Genomic DNA, 27,756 nt, shown 5'->3' on the forward strand with positions numbered 1-27,756 from the left:
TCGTCATGCTGTAATTGTGTGAATAAAACAAAGCAGTGGATGTTGAGATGTATATTCTGAAGGGTTCACTTTAAAGAGAAAATGATCATATAAGCTACTTGAGACAAGGAGAAAAATATACAAGTGTAAGAAAATTCAGCACAATGTGGCTGAAAAAGGTTGAAAATGTACTGATTGTGCTGAGACACGAAGCTTCTAACGTCAGTCGTAAATACCACCTGTGGGTGCATTCAAGGGAGCTGGGGTCAAACTTGACATACAAAATTGACACAATAATTAGAGATAATAATAATTTACATAATTAGAGGGTCTCCAGCTGCTTTCATGGTGGCTTCGTTTGAATTTGACAATACAACATCAGGCAAAAGAAAACGGCCACAAAAGTACACGAAAAAGTAAAGGCAAAATACACACAATGGATTCTTTAAGCATACATTAACATTGTTTTGACAATAAAGAGGTTACATAACAAATCTCTTTTTAACTTTTCAGTTGTTGACTGGTTACACTAAGGGGCATCATAGACAAACAATAGCTTCCCTTTATCTGTCACCACTAAATATCACTTTGAGGCACTCACATACAGCCATATACAAGCCTATGTCGTGAGTATCGATATGATATTTCCGATAGCACCTAAAGGGGTCATGAGATATCTAACCTTAGCTAATCGCCTCCAACGGAAACCAGCTGAGAGAAAGGGTAGAGAAGACAAGATGGCGGAGTGAGTGGGTTGCGCTTTCTACAGACGGTTGCGACCCTTGAAGTTTGCTGAAAACGCCCTTAAAGGACTGAAACGATTGAAAAAGCAACTTTACCATCGGACGTGTAATTAGAAGGGCTGTTTTTGTTACTCATCACGGAGGAGGTCCGGACATTTTTCCGCGGCGGTCCTTGCTACAGCGTTAGCTTGATGCTAACGCTAGCCAACGTTAGTTTTCACTAGCTGCTACTACGAGCTAGCTGGGTGGTTGTTGAAGGCCGTAAGCTTTTTGGGATTTAGTTTGGATGTATATACGTCGATACTGACACGGCATTCCGTGTTTCTCGGAGGAGGTTTTATTCGAACGAAGATCCATTGTAGCCGGTAGCCTATGAATAAAGCGAACACATTTGGGAGAAATCCACTTCCCAACTTGCTTGTTACGTTAGTAGTCGAAAAAGATCGTTGGAGTAACGTTTACAGCTAGTCCATATTTTCCCTCATCAACGACTACTGGACACACAGGACTCTGTATGTTCTGCTGACAATCGGCTACACGGCCACAGTTTTCTAAAGGTAATCGGGTGGATATCGTCATTTGGTGGATATTATGGCGAGCAGCAGTGGCTCCAAGGCCGAATTCATAGTCGGTGGAAAATACAAGCTGGTCAGAAAAATTGGATCAGGATCTTTCGGTGACATATATTTGGCCATCAACATCACAAATGGAGAGGTAATTAACTGCTTCAACGTCTCACCGCATCGGTATTGTCGGGAACTCGGTTGTGAGTTTTCCTCGTGAACACAACCGTGACTGACTCAAACGTATTAGTCAACTTGATACATAGCTTTGTAAGTTAGCCGGTAACTTGTAGTTATCAAACTGTAAAATGTATTCAGTAAAAGATGCTTCACAACAACGAATTGGCTGTATTCATTGTAAATCGTGTGTCTTTGCTGTAACTACTGTAGAATATGACATATGGATGTTATATTGTGTGTGTCATTTTCAGGAGGTAGCTGTAAAGTTGGAATCACAGAAAGCCAGACATCCACAGCTGTTATACGAAAGCAAGCTGTACAAAATCCTCCAAGGTGGTGTCGGGATTCCACACATCAGGTAAGGGGAACAGTCATTACGTTACATCTTAGTGACTTTCATCACGGTCAATAAAGGGACACTGTATTTATTGTTAATGTCTTCGTTTAGCTACATTATTGTGACAGAGTGTACGGTGAGAAAGGACAACTGACGATAACGTTAGAGGCTCGTCGGCATTAGGCCTGCTAATCTGCCTAACGTTATTTAGTCTGTTCTAGGGACGACATGTTTTCCGTGGTCGCTGTAAAAGCCCGTCGGCTGTACATTGCACAGGGTGCTTTGTGTCAGTCGTGTTTAGACCCCACCTGTGCCCCTTTTATCGTGAATAACAGCGGTTAGCGTTGAGGAAAACCAAGTGTGTAGTTGGAAATGGCCGCTCCTCTTTTGTTGTGTTAGCTCCCAACATGTCTTCCCCTACTCTGTTAGAAAATGGCGGCGGAGCACAGAAGCGAAAACAACAACCTAAGATTCCCGGTAGAAGTGTGTTGTCACCGCGTGATTTCAGCCCTAAACGTCGTTCCCTGTAACTGGTCGCTCGATATGTTTAGTTGTGTGGAATTAGCTGTTAACATTGGGATGTAACGTTAGCTGAACAGAGCATGTGGTGACGCTTTAGAGACACAAGCTGTGCCCCAATAGTTCACACCGTATACTACCACTATAAAGTATAGTCTATGCAGTAATACTCTAATGGCTGTTGTACTTTAATGTTAATATGATGAATGGGCATGTGAATTTGACTCGTTACTGCTGAGCTGTTGCTGACACCGTAGGAGCCTGAGCTATTTATTTGGTAGTATATTGGATTAAAGGAGAAGTTTGTGTGTGTGCAGCTATTGAGGGTGAGATTAATTCTGTAGTGTAGTACAGTGAGCACATGGATATGGTTATGTGCACTCCACAACATAAATAGTATACTAATGTTCCACATGTTAAGAGAAGTCATTTCTCCAGGAGGAAACAAAGAAAATACATTATTTATTTTGGGGTTGTTTGGTACACTAACGTTTAGCTTGAGTGATATACATCAAGAGCCTAAGTGACACTGTGTGCTTACCTCTGAATTATTTTGATACTGTTCTTTTTATTCACTTAACCAGTCCCAATGAAATAAACTCAGTCCTTTTTGAATCCATGTTTTTAATGTTTTCTGCCACAAAGTTAAAGTGAAACTGAATATGTCATTCATTACTGTTACGGTGACAGGAGAAGCATGTTCTCATTCAAACAATAGAGCAGGTTTGCTCAGCTTTATTCAGCATTATGCCTCAGTTTGAGTGTGATTGGTCACCTCACATATTTACTTGACAGATTCTGGAGAATCCGTAAATATATCTATTTGTACCCTTTTTAGCACCACTTAAGGGAAAGTCCACTGGACATATGGTTAATGTAGTGCTGCACATGATGGCCTGATTTACTTTTTAAAGAAACGCTTGTCTTGCTGGCCTGACTCAATCTAAGGGACGATGTGAGTTGTTTGTATTTTAATAGTCAAACTCATTTGAATTTAGTTTGGTGGAATCAAGAGAAAGTACCTGCTGTGTGTTACAGCAACCTGTTGTTACCTGTGACGAACTGTAGTTGCCAAGGGGAAATACCTCTGAATTGATATACTATTGTGCCTTTTGTGTTTTAATCACCACATTTACAATACACGGCTCCTATAAAAATTACTATGTTTCACTGCTTCTGACTTAATTTTAGTAGTGTTTGAATTATGGAAGATTTTTGTGTCTAAGCGGAGTCAAGGATGCACATTTTGATGGTTTCGTGTCAAAGTCAGTAATATCAATGATCAAAAGTGGATTATTAGACATGTACTAAACACAACATGCATGTTCTTCTTAAATGAATAACAGCTTTTTTAAGCAGTTAACTAATGGCTGCCATGCAACTTGACAAAGTTTGAGTGAGCGTTATGCAAAGGAGACTGCACGGTGTGGGGCTTTGCTGTCACGCTTTAGAGATTCCTTAACACTGCTGTAAAGAAGATCTGCCATACGCCTCCTTTTCTCTTCTACACTGACCTAATCAATGGTGCCATGGAACTGACCGTTATTTTAATTTTTTAGATGGCATGTTGGTGTTTTGGCTGCAGTAGAATTTTTTACGAGTAACAAAACAATGTCTGCATCTAGAGAACAAGCGTGTGCCCCATTCTGTCTCCACACCTTTTTATGCAGAAGGACCAGTCCCGCCTTGAACAGGCTGTGAAGGGGGCTGTTATGACTTGAAGAAGGGAGAAATGTGTGCTTGGACTAACCTGAAAATAATTACGTGTGTGCAACTTTTTCAGTCTTGATATGGATTAGTTTATGCACCGTTCTCTTGTTAGAAAATAACCTTTTCATTAAGCATGGCTACTTTTTAGGACATAAAATATCAACATTTGACTGGTGTTGATTTTTCTTTCCCTGTTCTATATCTGGCTAACAAGCACGGCCTTATACAGTACAGCTGGCACATGGCTGAAATGAGACAATGACCGGGGAGCCATTGAGGCATGGTAACTTTGTTGAAACCTGAACTCTGAACACACACACGCCTTTTTTACAAACTAGAAGTGCTTTGTAAGGGAGCCGCTAGCATAGATACATGGGTTGGATGCCAATTGTGCATTTTTGTGTGCAAGTCATGGCCATTATAGAGTCCAATGCTGGCAGCTTTTTTTTGGTAGGCACCAGGAAGTGAGTTCTAATCGCGGGTCGTAAAAGCATTGGTACCATGAATTGGAGGACTTAACAGTGACAGGTCCTGTAGGTTCTGAAGCAAAGCTTTTCCACCTTTACTGTACTGCAGGAACTTGATTGAATGCTGACTATGTTGCAGCAAAGTCTTGTTTAAGCCTGTCCAACCTGCTGGTCCTGCTTCCCCTCCTCCTCCCATAGTACAGCCTGGCTTACCTTTTGTGCAGTTACCGCTTATCATAGTTTCAGTGGTTCCTCATTCTCAACCTGTTTTTTTCACACTGACTGAAACGACGTCCTTTCTTGACTTTGTATACATATAAGTACACACATAAGTGGTGTACTGTATGTTCCAGTACAACACCCGTAGCATTCCAGTAGGCAGTAGCAAACACTAAACAGCATATGCCACTGAAACATTGTAGCTGTATTCTGTTAAGTGCACTAGCATGTTTCCGACTGACTAACACAAGACCTTGCTGGATAATCTGTATTGACATACTTGCCAATTCCGTCTGCGTTATTGGAGGCTATGAACGAGGCTTTAGGCCAGGAGTTGGCATGCACGTCTGGCCAATTGTTTTCTAACTCATTACATGGCTGCAATAACATAATCAAGGGCTAATGTAAGAAATTGCTGAAAAAATGCGACAGGAATTTGCAACAGTTTGTTACAGAATGTCTTGTTGTAATGCTTAGTTAACCGTTTCACCCAGTTGTTAAATTGTGTAACGTCAGAAACAAAGAGTAACTGTTTTGTGCTGCATTGAAGGAATACAATAATAGTGACCATACGGTCTTTATTCTCCAACTGGAGACACAGACAGCCTTAAAAGACGCACGTGTGGGAGCAGGGCTTATGTTCGACTTCTTTTGATGGCAGATATGGCCGTTAATATTGAGAAACCTGCCATGTTTTAAACAGCCATCTAATAGCCTGCATTTGAAATAACTTGAAAGTAAGTAAAATTAAGAAGTGGTCTAAAATTATAAAAGGCTGGCCAGTCCGAATTATATTATTGTATACTTTTACTTGATTACTTTAAAACATTTTGAATGCAAGACTTACTTGTATCAGTGTTTTTTTTTTATATCGTATCAGTTATTTAATCTTAAGTTATGATTAACTTTCAACTGGATATGAACACCGGAGATGCACTAAAAGAACTCGTAGAGAGAAGCTGTGTCTGAAAGATCCGATGTAGCCACTGTTTCCAGCTAACGCTAACAACTTCCGTCACGTCAGCACAAAATGCCCCCAGTGCGTCGGATTCGAGGCCGCCAGTAGCGTTGGCTCCAGTGAAACGGCGAAGCTAAAGGGTCAGACACCGCTTGAAGCGGCGTTTGCCTGAGGCACTGAATATGACAAGTACAGCAAGTGGTGGGGCGAAGCCGCACATGCTCTAATCTACCGGTACATGGAAAGGGTCCTGCTTCAGGCAGTTGAGAACTGGGTTCAACGTATGTCTTGCCGAGGCAAAAAGTATTCCAGTCAGACTGGACTGGACTGAACATTGACACAAAGGTGCCCACTTTACAGACCTGTGGTCAGTTTCTAGTCATTATACAACTATTTTAAAATATTTAGTTTTGAAAAGAAAGTTGTTGGTATATCTAACTTAAGTATTTTCAAGTTCCTGCATTTAGATATGTTGCAGTTTTTACAAAAAGATTTATCATTTTGCAACCGCTTCATGCATTCATATTTTTTCATATATTGTATTATTTTGTTGGGCCAAGCAAACCCTATAGTAAATAAACCCTTCAATATATATACTTGATGACATAAACATGTATTTCCCTATTCTATGAACTGTAAACCACCATAAACCTATATAGAGGCCCAGTCATGAAAAAACCCATAATATATGGGGAAACTGCTAGAATGTTAAATGATACCGTGATACAGGTAGTGGGTCATTCCCCCAAGCATCGTCCCCACCCATATGCTCCGTTCATGCAATGCCTGCAGAATGGGACGAACAGGGAAACTGTTTTGATTCTGTTCAACGAAATAAGCCCAATGGTGAATTTGAATGTTCTGAAGTTCAACTTGTTTCCATGGTGTAATGCACCTTTTTAAAACGGTGTTAGGTGTGTGAGTATGGCTGAGATCCTCATTGTTGACACATCATCAGCTGTTTCAGATGAAGGTGTTTACCATGTTTTGAGTAAGGAAAGGCTTACTCTGCATTTCAGCTTTTGTCTCTTCTTGGCAATTGCGTACGCTGGCAAAAGGTCATGCACAGGACAAGTAATGTAACAAGCACATGCTGACTTAGTGTTGTGGACTGTGCCCACTTAAAACACTCGCACACAATAAATTTGACTTTTTTCTTAATGTCTTTAGCTATTGTGGAATCGACAATATGACGCATGTTGACCCTTCAATTGGTTTGACCCATTTCACCGAGCCTCCTTGAATGGGTTACAGGGCTACTGTTCCGGTGATGAGGAGTTGTGTGCGCACAGCTCTTTTTTAACAGACAAAAAGGAAGTATGGCAGAATATCTGATATAGATGTAATCAATAGAAATCAATATTGCTATTAACTGATTGATGTTTTTGAGACTGTAGGACAATCGACTTGTTTCAGTCTAACATTGAGAACGTCACTACTGCCTTTGAGTCCGATATCAACCATGATCACAACATACAGGCCACTTGTCCATAGGAGGCCTGTTACAAGCACATCAGGGTGAGACAAGACGCCGGCTCAGAAGAGGGAGTATTTAAATAAAAATTAAAAAAAAGAAGAAGAAGAAGAAAGGGCAAACGTCCGGACAACAAAAGTAAGGCTGTGTGGACATAGGGCTGTGTACTGGGCGATGCAATACGTGTCAGGGTATAGAAGATACACTTCAATATATTAGGATACTGTAAACAAGGGTCAGAAATCGGTGAGATACAAAAAATCAAAATTAGCATCCCTAATCATAAAATAGCATGCTTTCTGGTAATTAAAAAAAATAGTGTATTTGAAATAACCGCATATTCAAAAAAAAAAATTATATACTTGTGTGTGAATTAAATACTATTATCTATTTCTGTATATTATATCTGTATCATATCTCTACCTATGATTTCATCCCAATAAGATTCCATTGATATTTACACAGCTGTTTGTAGGCATAGCCAGGAGTCTGAACCTGGACGAAAGAGAACCTTGACTTCTGAAAATAAACTAGTGATCGTCACCAATCATCATCCGAATTAAACAACCATAAAGTTGCATGTCTATCCGTGTATTGATGAAACAATACCTTTACCTTACCCTTTTGATAATTAAGCAGAGAAGTGTTGGATCTGTTTTCAACCTGAGAAGTTGGTTCAGACGATGTGCTGTGAGACAGAGACTCATGATAGGACTATTGTGTCCCCAGGTGGTATGGCCAAGAGAAGGACTACAATGTCCTAGTCATGGACCTGCTTGGACCCAGTCTGGAGGACCTCTTCAACTTCTGTTCTCGCCGCTTCACCATGAAGACGGTCCTTATGCTGGCAGACCAGGTATCTAACACTTACACACAGCCGCCTCTCTGCAATGTTCAGAAGCAAGGAACATTGTTAAATGTAAGCAGCAGGGTGGCGCCGCCTCTCGGCAAGAAGGTCCTGGTTCCAACCTGCTAGATTTGTGAGTAAGGGGTAAGCATGGTCTCTGCCTGGGTTCCCCGTCGGTGTGCCAGTTCAGATTTAGGTATTGGTGACCTATTTCAGTACGTTATATGCAGAATGGTCATAACTTTAATATATTTAACCGTGGCTTTCTTTTCACCTTCAGATGATCAGCAGAATTGAGTATGTACACACAAAGAACTTCATCCACAGAGATATCAAACCAGACAACTTTCTCATGGGCATCGGCCGTCACTGTAACAAGGTAAGACCCGTCTCAGTCCTATACAGTAAGTATGGATTATTGAAGCTCTCAATAGAGCTGTTGGCATGGTGGCCATGTTAACTTCAGTCCTGGTCCCTTCTCCAATCTACAAATGTAGCTTCAGTAATGGTGATCTCTCCATATACTATATTACTGCCTCTAAAAGAAGCTTTTAATGGCTGACGTGACCCACTGTTCTGCTGTTTCAGATCCACGGCATGTTTTGTAAGCCTGCAAATGGTATCAAATGTCGTACTGTTCTCACTCCTTTGACTGACAGCAACATTACCTGTTCTCAGCACAATATAATCCAAAAAGAAGAGGACACATAACTAGTGCAATTCCATATAAATCTGTTGTTCATGTATATGACTGTGAGGGCAGTGGAGGAGTTCTGGAAAATGTAAGTGCTAAGGAGTTGAAGTCACATTTCCACAGTTAAATAAAAGTACAAAGTAATACTCATTTATCTTGTGCCCCTCAAGTGTTCGTTTAGGTGGAACTAAAATTGCCATCAAAGTCCGTTTCATTACGTTTCAATATGACACGTACATAATTGGCATTTCTTTTTTTAAGTTTGAGGTTTCCATAGTTTTTCCAAAGTCTTGTTAGATATCAGTTTTAATAATCTCTAAAATGTATCTCATCAGACTGCACGGCTGCAGGTAGACCATGTAGAGACGTGCGTGATGGTTAGCAGGCTATCTGTACAAATCAGAAATGCAAATTCAAAAACGGGACCGTGGGATTATATGGTTCTATCTGCATTCAGAGTGGGTGTTGATCTCCAACCGACCCGCAGGCACCCAGTGTAGAAGACCAGACGGGTCACAATTCTATTAAGAGAAGCCAAATAAAGACATGAATGATTAATACATTTCCAATTAAATAGATAGCTAAGTAATGAAATGTATTGATAAATTAAATATCGGATGAAAAACTTAAAATACCTTCCTCATAGTAATATTATAATAATACTTGCATTGTTCTATGTTGCAAGCCTTAAACATTAATGGTAAACTGCAGTTAACACTTAAGCTAATACAACTATAAACATAATTCATATATTTCATCACCTATTTATGTTTCATTGTGAATGTATTAGGTGATTTAGTTTTGTATTAATAACATTATTATTTTATGTTTTGAAGATATCATTTTCTGCTACTGAGAATGAATTTGTCACTTGGAATTATAAGGTTCTATTTGCTGAGGCAGGGCAAACGTGAATTGTTTGAATACAGTAACTTCATGTATTCATTTCTGAGGGGAGTTATGATTCAAGATACTTGATAACGGCCAACAATTCAGCCGCATGCTTTCCTTTAGACACTAAAAAGTCTTTGATTTGACTAAATGCTTAAAAGGCAGATTTAAACTGACAATATTAATGTTCCACTAACGATGCAGTTCACCTCGTTAGCTTTTCGCTCTCACGTTCTGCTCATGCTTTTCGACTTCTTTTAGCCTCACTTCTTTTGTGTTTGCTGCTGTCTGGCTGCTGTTCTTCTTTCTGCTCGAAATTTCCACTTCTCCATGTTCTTGCTTGCACAAACTAGTTATGAGCTTTGAATGTAATGTCTATGCTGACACTAAAGCATTCAATTAGTACATGTTTAGTAACTAGCTGCATAGTACTGCATAGTACATTTCTGATCGTTAAAGAACTCCTAACTTTGAGTCATTCATAATTGCTGCCTAGCTCAAATCCTTTAGCATGAGCTGTGTAATTGACCGTAACAATGACTAAGTTAAGTAAGTTTAGTGTGTTGATTCATTTAATAGGATCCCCATTAGCTGATGCTTGGGGTCTGAATCCAGTACATCATATTGCTCATAGAAATACTGTGTACCACATCACACATGTGTTGCTCTATGTTCATCACGTGTGGCTTTAATTGTTTTGCATCAAGAAAGACGTCGTTTGGTTTTCTTAACTATAATTCCGATCTGTAAGTAATTAGTCTCAACTTAGTTTGCCTCTTTAATGGCGTCATTCACTGTCTTCTGAGGTTTCAAACCTTCAGATTCCTGATCGTTGAAGCTCCTTTAACCTCAGCCACAGAGCAGTACTGTGATGGGCACAACCTTATTGTCCTCTCTCTACATTCTGAACACTGATTGGTGCTTTGCAGGTAGAACCTTATAGAACCAAGTAATGGTGAGTTTGGAGTTCTTTCTTTTCTCACATTAAAGTAAAATAAAGTAATCTTTAAAAGATTGACCGTAGTTCTCTAGCGTCACTTGTTGTTGTTTTTGCCCCTTGTAATCTTTAGTGTGTGAGTGATACAGATTCAACTAAGAAAATATTTTTGTGTAATTTGGGTGTACTGGCCCTTTTAAGCCTGTCTACACTAATCTAGATGATTGTAAAAAGTTTCAAACCCAGTGTTTATATTGTTTTCCAAAGGTTTGCCATCTGCAATAATATGCTAAAACAAAAGGTTTAAATATCTACAACAAAATCTTAGTTCCCAGTGTTTTTGTGTTTGGTTTTCCATAAAGCAGGTTACGCAAACATTTATTTCTTAAATAATGTAATTCCCTCTTCATTATAAAGATAATTGCTGATGAAAAGTAAAGGTTGCAGGGCGGTGTAGCCCAGTTTCTGTGCACTGGATTCTTGCTGAAGAATTGACTCTGCAATGTGGACAATGATGCTGCTTTTATTTATTTATATATATATATATATATATATATATATATATATATATATATATATATATATATATATATATATATATATATATATGAATGACACACACACACACACACACACACACACACACACACACACACACACACACACACACACACACACTCTCACACACACACACACTGACGTGATTTTGTTGTCTTGTGATGTCATTTGTTTTAGTCTGGTCAGAGGTGTATGTATAATGAAGTTGCCTGAAATTCAGATTATTTTGAGCCCTTGCAGACAGGCAACGTCTGGTTAAGTTAAAGCATGGGATGTATGTTTTACCTTTTGTGCCCAACCACCACTGACCTGTCCTGCTTAGTGACAGCCTGCTACAGCCAGCTTCTCATTCCTGACGCTGCTGAAGTCGTAATGCTTGGTCTTTTCACTCTTGAGCGCAGAATGCACATGCGGGAGTTGACCGTTGGCAGGCTGTTTGCTGGGGTCACTTGACGTTATGTTGTTCTCTGCATGGGCCAGCGCCAGACTACAACCTTTGTATTATGTTTTATGTACACTTACACATCAGAGAATGTGTGGCGGGGCGTGTTCTGCTATAATATTGTCCAAGACTAAATTTGCTTATCACTTTTGTATTGGACATGAATTGCAATTTGTTGTAAAAGGAATAAACATAGTTGTAGGGAAACCAGTATGACTGCTGAGGCCAACATTATAGTTGTCCCACATTCGCATGACAATTTAGAGAAGTTGCTAGCTATGGTGTTTCGGATGGAGTTAGCTCTCTCTATGCATCTTGTAGGAATTGGAGCCAAATGTGGTTTGCTTAGCAATACAAGGCTTACTGATTGATAGACTTCAAATATTTTAAGCAAAGTTTGAATTAAACGGTAACAATTCTTTATTCCTTGGCCGTCAAATGTCCTCAACGTCTCTTTTTCACGTTGGTGATGATTTCCATGAGGTCATGAGGATGAAGAACCTTGTTGGACTAATATTCTCCAAACCCCTGATTTTCTTTTCAATCAGTTTTGAAGTGTCAATGTGTGCGTCAACACTTAAATGTTTTCTGAAAAATAGCGCAACAATGTTTTTACATTTTTTTTAAATTTTCTTTAATTAGCAGCAGCACCTGATGAGTGCTCGTGCTGATATTGATGTGTTTAGGGCGAAAGGGTGCTGTTCAGTATCTTGTTGCATCTCCCTAATGGTTTAATAAGTTGCTCATGTGTTACAGTTTTAGCCCTTGATTTGTTGCGCACACACTGCTGTGTTTAAGTCCAAATGTTAGCTATATCACTTCCAGCCTCTGCACCTTTTTTCTTTTCTTTTTTTAAACCAGAGCGTCTACACTATTTTGATTGTCATGTACACCTCCGGCTGAGGTTAGTCTAGTACGGCTTGGCTCTCAAATGCTTGCTTTGGAAAATGGGTCTCAATACACAAGTTCATGTTTCAGATTCCAGGGAAGTTAAAACACTAAGTATACACTATGACTTGGTAACCACTGTTCTGGGATCATGCCCCAGACCAGTGCTAGAACGTACATGTTTTAGTTTGTCCCGAAGCGGGGACCGCTGTTTTTTGGGTGTCATTGTTTCATAGCTTATGCTTTAGCCTGTGTAGTTACACAAGTACTTGTAGTACGCTGTTAATTTATTTGTTTCATAATGTGAACAGTCTCTGCAGTAAACCAGCACTATATCACAGTTCACTGTATGCGTGGAGCTTTTGTGCATCATAGTGACAGATGAGAGAGAGAGAACAGTTTGAGTCGGTGAGTCTGAAGACGCCTTAATGTGATACAGGTGATCACAGCCATTTCTCTCCAATACTAACTTGACTCCAGTACAGATTTAACTCCTTATGTGTGCTTAGCTGCGTATGATTGATGACGTTTTTCATGTAACCAAGAGGCAGGAACTCTCCCTATGTAAGTGGTGGTCTGTGAACAACTTGGTTAAGATAATATCTCACCAGTGGCCTGTTAAATCTTTCTTTGTTACCAGACATTTAATATGAACGGAAGGACAACCATGGGCTCTTGTCTTTACCCTCTGCTGCCGACATCCCCTCACTCCCCCAGGTCTTTTCTGAGCCATGGTGTTGCCTGTCTGCACTGGCCTTTACTGTCACTGTCAGACATGATATTGAAGTTTCAACATCTCCACGTTTCATTAGACACTTTGGGCTTGTTGTACAGGGTTGATCTTACCACGGTTGTCCTGACAGAAGAAATTCCTAGTCATGTGGTTTCTTCTAGAATGATGGCCAGAATGATCATATCTGTACCACAAGGACTTAAAGTGGATACTTTGCCGGTGTAGGTCCAGCCTGGGATGGGCTTACCCTAGCTGTACAGGACACTGTTAGTTGTATCAAAGGGAGATAACCATGTGGGTGCAACCAGAAGTGCCTGTTGTACTCATGCTAACTGTGACTGAAGGTGGATAGAGGCTGTGTGATTTTGACCCCTGCCCCTCTACTGTCTGCCCTAGTGTTTAGACTCGTCAGTGGGGAAGAGGAAAAGAAGCTTGGCTGTTAGCTCTTCTCAGGACCCATCTTTCTCAGGATTAAACCAGGTGTGACCTTTACCACAACACCAGCTGCCTCACAACAGCAGTTGTCGCTTTGCAATCATACCTAACTACTACACTGGTTTAAAGTGAATCAGACCACCAGCACCCATCTTGCACTCATAATACCCAATGTATGTACTCCCCCACCCAGTGTGCACTTACACACATTACAATGGGAGAGGAAAGCAAACTTTCCACCAGCCTTGCCTAGGGAGTAGCTATTGTCCCATTTCGTTGTAATACGGGGTCCCAGTCCCTCTATTCGTGGCTCAATTGGCTTCTTGCCGACATTAAAAGCCCGTTTCTGTGTCTTCAATGTGATGTTTGTCCTGATAGTAGTTCATAACAAACCTGATCTCGGAGCCAAGACTGTATTGATATTGATTCAACTAGATCCTGATAATATTCAAAAGCAGGATATTTAACCAAGAATTAGCAATTCGCCTCCCAGAACTAATTTTTTAATCGTACTGATGAATACTAAATCAGCATGCATCCCACCGAAATGTATAGATGACTATTAACATACAGTACCACATAATAGTCTTGTATCCAATGCATTTAAAAAAAAATCTTTTCATGCCCAGCTGAGCTGCATATTTAACAAAAAAAGTTGTGTAAAGCAAATGAAGAACAAAACTAAAAAGTCTTTTTAAAATGCTAAGCAAGCCTGCAAGATGCACCCTAAGAAACAAAGAGGACCTGAGCTACTATGGAGTTGCTTCATCAAAGATGGAGTAAACTGTCACATCCCCTTGTTAAAAAAGCCAACTGCTTGCCTTTTATCCATATAGCCCTGTCCAGCTGCTTCATGTGAAAATGCTCACATTTACGTGATTTAAGTTGACGGCAAACTTTTAAGGACTTTGTTATCTTTCAGCTTAGCATAACTTTGCAATTTGCAATAAAATTATCCATGGGTGTCAAAATTATATTTTCCATGGGTGTTCAAAGGGCACGTGACTCTTTCATGTAGCGCTAGCCCCAAATGGCTTCCAGCAGGCAGTTGGTTGGCAGTGTGCAACATATTTTTCAATTTGAGATGGTTATTTTCTTTCCAGAGGGTCCTAAGACTATTCTCAGGCCAATGTAAATATCACATGCTTTACCATTGGCTGCTTCTGCTGTCCAAATAGGGTGTTTTTCTGATTTTAAAATAGTTTTCATTCAAAATGTATTGGTGTTTTACGCTCTGAGTTGGTGAAATTGTTCAAATACAAGTGCTTATTAGAAGCACTGTAGATCCATCTGAGCAAGCCTAAATGACACTAAGTAGAAGACTTCATTCCATTCAGGGCTGTGCATTTAAATGGGGATAGGTGAACATTTCCCTGAAGCAGCTAGCCTATAAATGAGTTATTCGATAATTGATTGGCCAGTATGGTGTTGTACTTCAGGTGTGCTGAGAGGGAGGTGCACCTAAAATCTCAGAAATGTATTCTATTCAGGCCTTTAGTTGGTCTGAATTTACCAGAAAGACACAACATGTTTAAGCTGCTATTCCATTATTTATTCTGGTATCATTGGATCAGAGCATGGACCAGGAATGTCCATATATTGTGTAAAGCGGCAGTATAATTTTGTCTTGGTTTCCATGTTGTGGTGGTGTGACTGTGTTTGAAACTTTTTTTCACATTAAGGTTTCTCCATAGCTGTAGATTTGGAGAAGAAGGGGATTTTCTAAACTTCCGTTTCACCTCTGGTTGTTTTTCTATTGAAAGTGCCCGTTAGGGTTGGAAATTAGTTGTTGTGTTTAAAGATGTCCCCTCAGTATTCTGTTCTTTAACTTAATGGCATATAGGCCCTGTTGTCAAGTCTGTATGAGAAGACCTCGATGTCGACCATGATCTGCTCTGCTTACATTCACAAACAACATGGCATGTACTGTTGACTATATAAGGACACCTGTATGACGATATTAATAATATCTCAGTTGTAGAGATCTTATAGACCTTAAACTGACCAATAACTACTGTTTTTTTTTTTGTTTTTTGTTTTTTTTGTTTTTTTTTAAATGGCATGAAGCCTGAAGGTGGAGTGTGGCATTAATCTTAAAATAGGATTGAACTGATAGGCCTTCACTGCAGAGGTGTGTTCCCTGGACTGTTACACCAGTAACACATTTCTTTCACAGTGACTGCTCCCACAAACAGCTGAGGTGCATGGGACAACAGGGCTTATCTTCACTATTGAGGATGTGTGTAGATGGATAAGCTGACTGAGGCTGTCATTGTATGCCATAATGAACTGCTGTCATTCTGAAACAGATACTCTTGCTTCTGGTCCCCAGGTGGTCTTGATGTTTAAATTAGCAGTTAGCACACACGCATGGATGTGAGGTTGGGGTGGTTCGGTGCGTCTATGTGGTCCACTTCTTCATGAAGTGTTCAACATGATCGTGGAGTACACCCTGGATGTTTACTGTGCTTTACAATTACAGATGACATCTGACTGCATTGCTGCTTGCCCCTCATAACACAACCTCTCAAAATTACAGTGTAATTAAATGGCCTAATTGTCAGATGGTCCAACAAAACTAACTGTATTCCACTTCTGAATCTCTTATGCAGAAATCCTATTAATATTCGTCTTTGGTAGCCGCTGCACTTAACTGTTGTTTCAGCCATTTAAACGGGACATTTGAGGGTGCTCTCACATTCTAATGACAACACTGTGTTTTAGAGGAATCCAACTTAAAAGATTCTTTTAATGCTTAAGAGGAAACAGTGAAACATGGTGCTGTATGAGGGAGGTAAAAGTCTGGAAGTTGGCTAGTTTGACTCTGGTGTGAGACTACTACCACCTTGAAGCTCTGAGAAGTGACTATTTATTAGGAATGTAGTTGTTGATGTGACCCCCCCCCCCCCCCCCCTCTCAATGCATGTTCATGTTGTCACAAGGATCTCCTCAATCAATACGACAATGTTTTCGACATTCATGATTTACAACAGGACTCTGCTAATTTTCTGTGTTTTAAAATGAAGAAAATATATATATTTTTTGTGCATCTTTTATTTCTGATTAACTTTTGGATTACCATTGCTGTGGGGTGTCACTGACGGAAAACCACAATGTGTTTTCTCCCTCTCTGTCAGTTGTTCCTTATTGACTTTGGTCTGGCGAAGAAGTACAGAGACAACCGAACACGACAGCACATCCCCTACAGAGAAGACAAGAACCTGACTGGCACAGCACGCTATGCCTCCATCAATGCACACCTGGGCATTGAACAGAGGTCCGTGCACACAGCTCATATCTGATCCTCAAAGAAATTACTTTTCATTTCTTCCATGTTTTAAGAAGAATGTTTCTGGATAATAATTCAGATGTGTTTAGTCTTGGCATTTGAACACTTGGGGACTGGTTTCTGAGTTGATCAGCCTTTCACAGGTTAAACATTAAATATGCGAGTGTCTTTATGTATGTATGTAATTTCACCACATTTATTTGACTATTATTTACAGGTTAGGCTCCTGCTGATCTCAAAATTCTGAGTTTGGATCGTTTCACGGGTTTAAAGTCGCAGATCGGACGGATCAGCACAAAAACAGAAGCAAATAAAACATTTAGTTTCCCTGTCGCCACTGATACCATTTGTTTATTGGCGATGATCCATATTGGCCAATGCAGTTAGTTTTTTTTTTTTTCTTTTTTTTTTAATTAGCAGCTGGTATACAAGGCTCCAGACTCTTTTTTTTCTTTTCTTTTTTTTTCTTTTTTTCCCCCACCACCTCCCCAAAAATCCTTTCAACTTCTCTGAAGTCAGCGTAAACCATCAAAAACTCTTAATGTAATCCAAAAGTGTCTTTGAATTAGCAGTTTTAGCGTGCATACGAGAGCCCTGCTCAACTCTGAGAAACCAGTTCCCAGACCAAATCTGAGAGTAACAGTAAAACTATCATTCAGTAAATGTGTTTAAATGGGACCGGATCTATCACACTGCATCTCAAGACCAAATGTTTCTGCATAGAAACTGTCAGAGTGGCAGTGCTGACTGCTTCTTTACTCAACGACTCATTCTGTTGTCTGCAGTCGCCGTGACGACATGGAGTCGCTAGGCTACGTGCTGATGTACTTCAACAGAACCAGTTTGCCGTGGCAGGGATTAAAGGTATGAAAATATAACTGACTGAATGGTTTTTATCCAACAGTTTTCTTTTTATTGACATTTAAATACACTATACACTCTTTGTAGGTGTGTTTTACACTATGTGGTTTTTACAGCGAATGATTCTTTTAAGGGTTAAGAAAGCCTAGCATATCTTAAACCTGGTCAGTGGTCCACTTGACATGCCCAGGTCTGAAGCACTTGTACTGTGGGTCAGCCACAATGTGTGGATGCTGAACATCTGTTACTTGTACATATGAAGCAGGGAGCTGTGGTGCCCCCATGGTTATGCTGCAGATATAATAACTCAATACTGCATTTATGGAACAAAAGTGAATGTTGTCAGAGTATACAAAGCCATTTGAGTGGTACTATGTTGCTAGTAGTGTATTTGTGTGTTTCTCAGGCTGCCACAAAGAAGCAGAAGTATGAGAAGATCTCAGAGAAAAAGATGTCCACCCCTGTTGAGGTCCTCTGTAAGGTAAGAAAAGGTTCAACAGGGGCGCTGGTAAAAGTTGTCTTCCGCCTCATTCACTCAGCTGAACTCTATGAATCCCTGTTTCCAGGGTTTCCCAGCAGAGTTCGCTATGTATCTGAACTACTGCCGTGGATTACGCTTTGAAGAGGCTCCAGACTACATGTACCTGCGCCAACTGTTCCGCATCCTTTTCAGGTAAATGGACATCCACATACTCCACGCTTTGGCCATGCAGCCCTCTCTTTTGTGCTACCTGTGACACGGCAAACTTGCCATACAGTTAGGTTTAAGTAGTCTGCTCCAGTCCATCACTTGAGCTGGATAAAAACGACGGCGGTCGCCATCGATTGCAGCTAATATATTAATCGTGATGGCTGCTGAAAATCTATATAATATTTAACGGGTGAAATTATTACCGAGTGTAGTATTGATGAGTTCTGACGTAACCGGGTGTTTTAGCCATACATTTCAACGTTCAGTTAATATCACGCTGCACCACCTCCTCTGCTCTACGCTCCCACACGCTGATGGTAAACTGTTTGTAGTCCAACTGTTCAGGTAGTTTGACGCCTATCTTCATTTTGTCTTGTGAACTTGTCTGCTGGCTGAGACAAAGCTGCCCCTCCCCCCCTCTACCAGCGCTTCACTCACAAATATGCTTTATTCCTTTTACATTTTAGATTTGTTTTCAGTCGGATATTATTGAGTTTATTTAGTGACTTCATGCTCTAGAAACAACAAAGTTATATTCAAAATACAGTCAAATCCTTTTCAGAATATATATATATATATATTTTTAAATATGTTAGAAAGCAATACTGTAGTTATGGAATTGAACCGATAAGGTAAAGGACTGAAGAAGTATGGGGCGACTGTGGCTCAGTGGTAGAACTTCAATCAGAAGATCGGCGGTTCGACCCCCCCGCTCCACCAGTCCATGTGTCCTTGGGCAAGACACTTGACCCCAAACCTCTCCTGTAGCTGTACCTACGGTGTGTGAAGGAATCTTGCATGTTAGCTCCTCCCATCAGTGTGTGAATGGGTGAATGATGACATGTAGTGTTGAAGAGCTTTGAGTGGTCAGAAGACTAGAAAAGAGAAATCCAAGTACAGTCCATCGACTATTTATTGATGAGATCCTAAAGATCTCATCTCTGTTCAGATGAATTTATTATATATATATACATATTTCTAAGCCACCACCACAGAGGATTATGTTTCTTTTCTTCCTCCTATTCTTTGTCTTCCTTCCCTCTCTTGTTCTTCCCGTCTCTGTGCCATTGTTTCCTGGCTTCATTCCTTCTTTCCCCTGTTGCTGTTCTTTTGTAACCTGTTTTTACAGCTGATCGTTGGTAATATTGGGCTGATAACGTCTTTCTTTGTATTTTAGGACTCTGAACCACCAGTACGACTACACATTTGACTGGACCATGCTGAAACAAAAAGCAGCCCAGCAGGGGGCCACCTCCGGGGGCCAGGGCCAGCAGGCACAAACCCCCACAGGCAAGCAAACTGACAAACCCAAGCCTAACATGAAAGGTTAGTAGCAAACAGCCAAGCGACGTTTTTTACAGACACCAATTGCTCATATATTCATTCAGGATTGTATTCAGGACGATTAGGTATTGTTTTATTCTCTAACCCACACCCCAGTGCCCCCCCCCCCTTTTTTTTCTTTTTTTTTAAAGAATAAAACTTCCAAATTGGAAATCCAAAGCCAATAAAGCTTATTATTCCTGTTGGAATGATGAAGCCAAACCGCATTACAAGTTTCAGGAGGCACCTTAAAAGAACAGAAAAACCCAAATAAAAGAATTTGATACAATTGGTCTGTCTTGCAGAAGCAAAGACGTCCTTGGGGAATTTGACTACTAACTTTACTGCCTTGCTCTTCTGTTCCTTTCGTTGGGGCTGCACATAAGGCTCTCTGTCTTACTGCTGACCAACTCACTCTGACTCTTCTGCAGTCTGTCTTTATTAACATTCCCACTCAAATCTTTATTGTTTCCCCTCCTCACTCAACCCTTGTTTTTCCGTGCTATTTGACTGACATTAATGATCCACACGTGGTGTCAGGCAGACGGAGGCTACCTGTGATGTTACCGTGTGGAAGTTTCCACGCTCATGTAAACAACTCTTCACAATCTGGTTTAGAAGCTGTGTACCAATAAGTAACCAATGAAACCTCTTTGTACAAGCCTGTCCTCAAACAGGAATATCCTTTTAGGACATTGTGATTATGACACGTTACACTCAACAACACAACCAACACAAGGGAAGGCAGAGATGTCAGCATGGGAAGAGCAGTGATCCTTCTTGCGGTTGAAAGGTTGTCTTTTGCAGCAGTTAATTCAGCATATGCTTTAAGCCATTTCAACAACGCTTTGTTACTGTGAACTTTCATTTCCACTTGGAATGTATATCTGTTTTAAACATCTCTTATCGGTCTCCTTAATAGCTAAGAATTAATATTGGTATCAGCCCTGAAAAACAAACCGATCACAACACTCGTGGTTGGGACCGTTTTAGAGATGCTTCTATACAAGGCTCCAGACTTTTGTTTCACCACTGTCCCGAAAACTATTTTCAACTATACTACTGCACATATCAGACCACAGTCTAGAGGGCCACCTCACTACATGAACGTTCCAAAAACCAAATTTATATCCTTGGCATTTTACACCGCATTAATTGGAGCAGTCGTTAATGTCCGCATCGTTATGCATCTTAGAATTGAGACGTTTCCACACACCCAGTATGCCGGCATGGTTTTTGCTCCACACTGAATGGGATTAGGATAGTGGGCATGTCTCTTTGAGTGCCCGAAGAACCCATTCTCATTCTCACATCTTGAGGTGAGAGGTCAAGTTTTAATAAACACCAGGTCAGTTTAACATCTCCAAGATTTAGCCTAATTTTGGAGCGTTCTTCAGCCCATGACATAGTTTGTACCAATGAGTTCATTAGGTCATCTAGTGTCACACGAGACCTTCGCCTCTAGCTTGAAGACTTTTGTGGTGTCTTGGTACCCCGTCACCCTGAGACTAGAGACCAGCAGCTCACAGCTAGCGCTGGTCACTTTCTCTGGAGTTAATGTTGCAGCAGAGGGGCTGATCTCCACTATGTGGGTGTGAGGTTGAGAAGAAGGCGGAGCTCGACCAGGAGTTGAATGCTGGCAGTTTCATGGCTATTCAAGCTGTAGAGGTTCTATCAAAGGCAGCAAGCCAGCTTTCCAATAATGTTATGTACAATGTATTGTACAGTTTAAAACATTTCATGCTGAAAAACCCCTGATATAATGCTGGTGCTTTCTAATAGCTTTCTCTTTCATTTTTTTATTAAGTCATATATTTTTCTCATTTTCTCTCCCATCTATTTCCAGTTGAGCAGTCAGGGATGGCAGTGGCACAGAATAACTGCTGTGAAGATCTCAAGTCTACCTAAACTGCAGTCAACACTGCAACTCTTCACTTTCATAGTTCATAAAACTAGAAGTTAGAAAGAGAGCCTGTTGAAACCGAATGTCCCTACTCTGAACCATGAAGGTAACCGCAGACGTCCTGCTTCTACGGTCACGTCTGCGGCCACAATGGCTTCTTTGCTCAAAGTCTTTTACTTTGTTTGCCCCTACATACAAATACTCGTCTGGTCCTGGTGCTGCCAGCCTTCTAGCGTACCAGATAAGCATCTCTACTAGACTCTGGTGGAGCGTCGTGGCAGGAGAAGCTTCTCTCTTTACAAGCTGTTCCAACATGTCTGTCCCTCCACCCAACACTCTACCATTTACCCATTTGCTGGCTATAAAGCACACACTATTAGGGAACTCAACAACCATCGGTGGTGTGAATATGCAATTAAAAGCTTTTCGCAGCACATGGATCAGCGGCTCCGCTAGTCCATGTCAAAGTGTCCTTGTAACCCCAAATTGGTCCTGTAGGCTGCTTCTGCAGGTATGAATGTTAGTCCTGATGGGCAGGAGGCACCTTGCATGGTAGCCCCTTTCCAAGTACTTTCAGACCTGTATTGTATTTGATTGAATAAAATGCTTTCAGATTTCATTTAATCCATTCTTCATTTGTGGATTCTGGTAGAATAATCGATTACTGCTGTCCACACTTGAGTGATCCAACACTGGCAGGATGAAGAGTGAAGAGTCCTCTGTTCCAGTAAAGTGGAATCTGTTCGGTGGTCTTCAAAGGTGTTCACGTTTCCGCCCTACAGCAGACACCGTTTTAGCTCTACCCAGAGTCACTGCTTTAGCTATTTACATTCTTTCTAACAAAATCTAATTTAAAAAGCAAGTGATCTTTCTTTTGTTTTGATTGACATGAGCTGTAGCCAGCGCTACCCATCTCATGAGGCTCTCCTGGTTAAATCAAGGTCCCGGAAAAGGTTTAAATACCAAAATCTGATCTACATGTTTGAATCACAGTTCTAATACATGCAGACAGTGCAGAACAACCACTCAGTGACTTTGGTTAAAGTCACATTTGGTTTTGACTGACGTGGATGAATCTGTTATCCACCCTGGCTTCATATCCCTGCTCTCTACCGGGGTTGAACACTGCCTCTCCCTAGGAAAAGTGACACCCGTTCATACCATGGACCAGAGGTCACTAATAGGTCCGGCATGTCTGGACCTAAAACCTATTGATTGAGAATTATAAAATGTTGACGGGGCGCTTCTATTTTAACTGGTGCACCTTTTCCAGTCTTTACGTCACTCGTTCAGCAGTCCAGGAAACACACCGACCAATTACATGTGTTCAAATATATCGTCTGACGCTGTTCAGCCAATCACCTGTATTCCAATAAGCATCTCCCCCGAGTGACATTTAAACACACTGGGGAGAGACTGAGAGGGACCAACAGCAGTCACAAGTTAGGGTGCTCGAAAAAGAGCAAAGTGGACAGCTTAACCAGTCTTTAACCAAGAATGTCTTAGGTTAGTTCTTCCCACGTGTTCAGTTTAAAACCAGTGTCTCACGTCTTCAGTTTAAAACCAGTATGTCTCACGTGTTCAGTTTAAAACCAGTGTGTCTCACGTGTTCAGTTTAAAACCAGTATGTCTCACGTGTTCAGTTTAAAACCAGTATGTCTCACGTCTTCAGTTTAAAACCAGTATGTCTCACGTCTTCAGTTTAAAACCAGTGTGTCTCACGTCTTCAGTTTAAAACCAGTATGTCTCTTGTGTTCATAGACCATGAAGGTTATTAAAAGCGGTAATGTGAAGCGCCACTACGAGACAAAGAACAACTCTTTTTAGTAAACGTACCCACTCACATCTGATAAATGACCTAAGAGTCCAATATGATCAGAACCCTAACGAATGAATTCACTGATCAACAGTGATGTTAACAGAGAGGATAGAGCTGAAACAAGAGGTTTACTAACCACAGATAACGTCCCTACACACACTTCTCTTATTAGAAGAATATAATATCTGGCTTTTTTGATTGACATCACTTCACACCTGAGCCACATTTTTCAAAAGCCTTCTGTTATGTATTGTTTTAATCCGTCCTTATTTTACTTCAAATGAGAGAACATTTATTATTAGAGTATGTATTATTTATAATTATTCCAGTTCATTTTGAAAGTTGATGATAAATATTGATTAGATGTTGTTCAATTGAACTTTCTTTATTTGATTGACAGTCAGTTGTTGACTATATGTAGACGTTAAAACAACTGTTAGCTAATTCAATAATTATGGGACTAAAGTGAGACATTACTGTGATGTTCTGGATCTTTTTAATGAGGAGATTCACTCTAACTGGACCTCACTGAACTTTAATTGAATACTCGTGCCATAGACTCTATATATAGATGGACATGCCTCCTCTCACTGTACCAAGCCAAGCCTGAACATCGTGGATGCAGACGCTGCCATCGTGCGCCGGTGACGTCATTTGGAGCCAGAGTGTGCTCGTGTGTAGTAGTGGTCGGGGGGGTTCAGCCACAGCTGGCTTTCATAGAGGTGATTTTCAAAGGTGTGGAAACCAAAAGCCAAACAGAAGAGAGCGGTGATGCTGATCTGGTGTGCAGGGAGTGTGAAACATGCAGACGCTGGTTTTCAGTGTATAAGGAACACATCACTTATGGTTAATATGGTAATGGCAACATGCACCACCTCCTCTTTTTAGGCCACATTGATTCTATTGTTCTGCATAGACGTGTATGTTTGTGATGTCACCTCCAACATGTAACGCACAGCTGTGCCTGTAGGGCGACTGTTGAGTGCAGATGGTGTCGATCGGCTTCTTTTGCTCCGTTTGCAACCAAACGCCCGTCACTGAGGTGGATCTGTTATTTTCCAGCTGGGGGTACCAGACACACTTGAAGTCTACTTTGGTATGGTACCGGTTTAAGGAGACTATTCCTTAGTGCATCCCTCCTCCCTCCTTGCTGCTGCTTTCAGACACTGTGCTGCTGGAGTCCTCTGTCTGTAGCTGTCACACCACTGAACACTGTGTTTCTGTCTGTAGGTTTCTGAGTGCTCTCTGCCCAGAGCAGAGCTGCGGAAGCGTTGGTGACCAGGACCAACACGTCTCTCTTCCTGGACAAGCGACACACAGAAAGTCTGTCTCTCCTTCCATAATAACTATCTATGTAATGGAAATGTATAGATCTACACACGCCTTTGTCAGCTGTGTTATCTATGTATTCATATGTATATATAATAAAACTCTGCACTCCGAAAGAAAAGAAGAATGAAAAAGCAGGTTTTTTTGTTGGTTTTTTTTGGATGTGGAGGCTGTAGCCCCCCCCCCCCCCCCCCCCCCCCCGTCTCTGTCCTCCTCTGTGTTGACTTTTTGTAAGGTTTCTTTTGGGAACTGAAGTTCAGAAGATAGTCAGCTGACCCTCTATTTTTCTCTCCCAGTGGAAACATCTCAAAGCATCTTTTCCCCTCTTCACTCCTCAATGATTTCACTCCCTCCTTTTACCAAGCAAATGTTAAAACATGTAAACAGAAAGCTGTTTCTCCCTTTTTGTTTCTGAAATAATTGAATGATGCAACCCTGGATGTTATTTACTAAAAAAAAAAAAATCAGAAATGTTGGGTTTTCTTTCTTGTTTTCTTTTTGTTTTCCTATGGTGATTAGGAGTTTGCCTGTTGACAATATAAGCAGCTGATGGCAACAGTCAATGATAGAATGATACTCTGGCTCTCTCCCTCTCTAGAGCTCTGAATTATTATTAAATCTGTTGTAAAATGGTCTTCTCCAAAAATACCAATAAAAACATGACATAACTCGGACTTCAAAGCACAAGTTATTCTCAACCTTCTGCACAATGAAACCTGTCATGTGCATGTGTCTGAATGTGACCAGCTGATTGGTCTTTTCTCATACAAATACAATTGTTAATAACCAAAGTCTCCCCCATCACATCACAGCAGGTGCTTGTATGATTCTGTGTAAACTCCTCTTCCTCTGCTAATGTGTGTTTCACCCTCTTAAAGCTGCCACCATTGCATTCTGGTTGGCTGAGAGTACCAACGTATACATGCAGAACGGAACAGTTTGCAGTCACAGTACCCAGAAAGCAGTTCTGAAACATTGAAGTTCAATGTGTCATCACTGTTGCTCGTAGTACACAGGGCAGCTGTATGCAGATTCTGAAAACATGTCACTCCACATAATCACCATTTAGTACTTGATCAATGAATTGGTCCAAAGTATAATGCGACGGCACAAGTTCTACACATTTAGTGTCGGTTGTGATATTCGGATTGTAGCGGCCGGATCAATAAAGGCATACATTGATGGTATTGTATATTTTTCCTCTAATCCCATGTGCAGACTACTAACAAGGTGCAAAGCCTGAAATACCGTCTTCCTCTGTGCCACAGAGCTCTTAGACACATTCATGATTCACACTGTTGAACTGTGTGACATGTTCATTACCATCACTGAGTTCCTCTTCCCTCAAACCATAGATCTGTGGGCTGTTCTGAGAAATCAAAGCATTGTGGGACGGTTTAAAAAGACAAATATAGAATAATACCTGCTTCTCTTCTGTTACCTTCTGGCTGTTTGACTCGTTCTAGTGATCCACGACCGGAGCGCCTTGTTGAAGGCTCTTGTCTCATGGGTCCCATGAATAGATAAACCAAGTGTATGCTCCATCACAGTGTACATCTATAGCTGTCAGTGGACACAGTGAGACTGCATGAACCACCTTCAACAGGAACAAGTCTTCAAGGTGTCCAGGCTGACATTACCTCCCTGTCTGTGGTAACCATGTAACTAAGCAACAGTAATGTTATACATAAGCTCTATGTATCTCAGCATTACTCATAACCAGTACAGTCCAACACTACCAAACTCAACATCATTCATAACCAGTACAGTCCAACACTACCAAACTCAGCATCATTCATAACCAGTACAGTCTAACACTACCAAACTCAGCATCATTCATAACCAGTACAGTCTAACACTACCAAACTCAGCATCATTCATAACCAGTACAGTCCAACACTACCAAACTCAACATCACTCATAACCAGTACAGTCCAACACTACCAAACTCAACATCATTCATAACCAGTACAGTCCAACACTACCAAACTCAGCATCATTCATAACCAGTACAGTCTAACACTACCAAACTCAGCATCATTCATAACCAGTACAGTCCAACACTACCAAACTCAACATTACTCATAACCAGTACAGTCTAACACTACCAAACTCAACATCACTCATAACCAGTACAGTCCAACACTACCAAACTCAACATCATTCATAACCAGTACAGTCTAACACTACCAAACTCAACATCATTCATAACCAGTACAGTCTAACACTACCAAACTCAACATCATTCATAACCAGTACAGTCTAACGCTACCAAACTCAGCATCATTCATAACCAGTACAGTCTAACACTACCAAACTCAGCATTACTCATAACCAGTACAGTCTAACACTACCAAACTCAACATTACTCATAACCAGTACAGTCTAACACTACCAAACTCAGCATCATTCATAACCAGTACAGTCTAACACTACCAAACTCAACATTACTCATAACCAGTACAGTCCAACACTACCAAACTCAGCATCATTCATAACCAGTACAGTCTAACACTACCAAACTCAGCATCATTCATAACCAGTACAGTCTAACACTACCAAACTCAGCATCATTCATAACCAGTACAGTCTAACACTACCAAACTCAACATCACTCATAACCAGTACAGTCCAACACTACCAAACTCAGCATCATTCATAACCAGTACAGTCTAACACTACCAAACTCAACATCATTCATAACCAGTACAGTCTAACACTACCAAACTCAACATCATTCATAACCAGTACAGTCTAACGCTACCAAACTCAGCATCATTCATAACCAGTACAGTCTAACACTACCAAACTCAGCATTACTCATAACCAGTACAGTCTAACACTACCAAACTCAGCATCATTCATAACCAGTACAGTCTAACACTACCAAACTCAACATCATTCATAACCAGTACAGTCTAACACTACCAAACTCAACATTACTCATAACCAGTACAGTCTAACACT

General features: G+C 40.7%; 1 protein-coding gene across 2 annotated transcripts; it reads left to right on the top strand.

The window, feature by feature from the left end:
- The first annotated feature begins 685 nt into the window (after positions 1–685).
- Positions 686–25,463, top strand: csnk1a1 (casein kinase 1, alpha 1). 2 transcript variants are annotated; one of them, XM_068714139.1, is made up of 10 exons: positions 686–1,436; positions 1,717–1,823; positions 7,879–8,005; positions 8,277–8,375; positions 16,712–16,851; positions 17,649–17,727; positions 18,131–18,205; positions 18,291–18,397; positions 19,593–19,705; positions 24,691–25,463. In XM_068714139.1, the coding sequence occupies exons 1-10, from the start codon at positions 1,314–1,316 to the stop codon at positions 24,696–24,698; spliced, it is 978 nt and encodes a 325-aa protein (XP_068570240.1). In that variant the 5' UTR covers positions 686–1,313; the 3' UTR covers positions 24,699–25,463. The 2 variants fall into 2 exon arrangements, with proteins under 2 accessions (XP_068570240.1, XP_068570239.1); XM_068714138.1 differs by having other exon boundaries at positions 687–1,436; positions 19,593–19,741.
- The last annotated feature ends 2,293 nt before the right edge of the window (positions 25,464–27,756 follow it).

Source organism: Cebidichthys violaceus, unplaced genomic scaffold, assembly GCF_023349555.1.
Source record: "Cebidichthys violaceus isolate CVI_PGR_0920_01 unplaced genomic scaffold, fCebVio1.0.p SCAF_2, whole genome shotgun sequence".
In the NCBI taxonomy this organism is placed as follows: Eukaryota; Metazoa; Chordata; class Actinopteri; order Perciformes; family Stichaeidae; genus Cebidichthys; species Cebidichthys violaceus.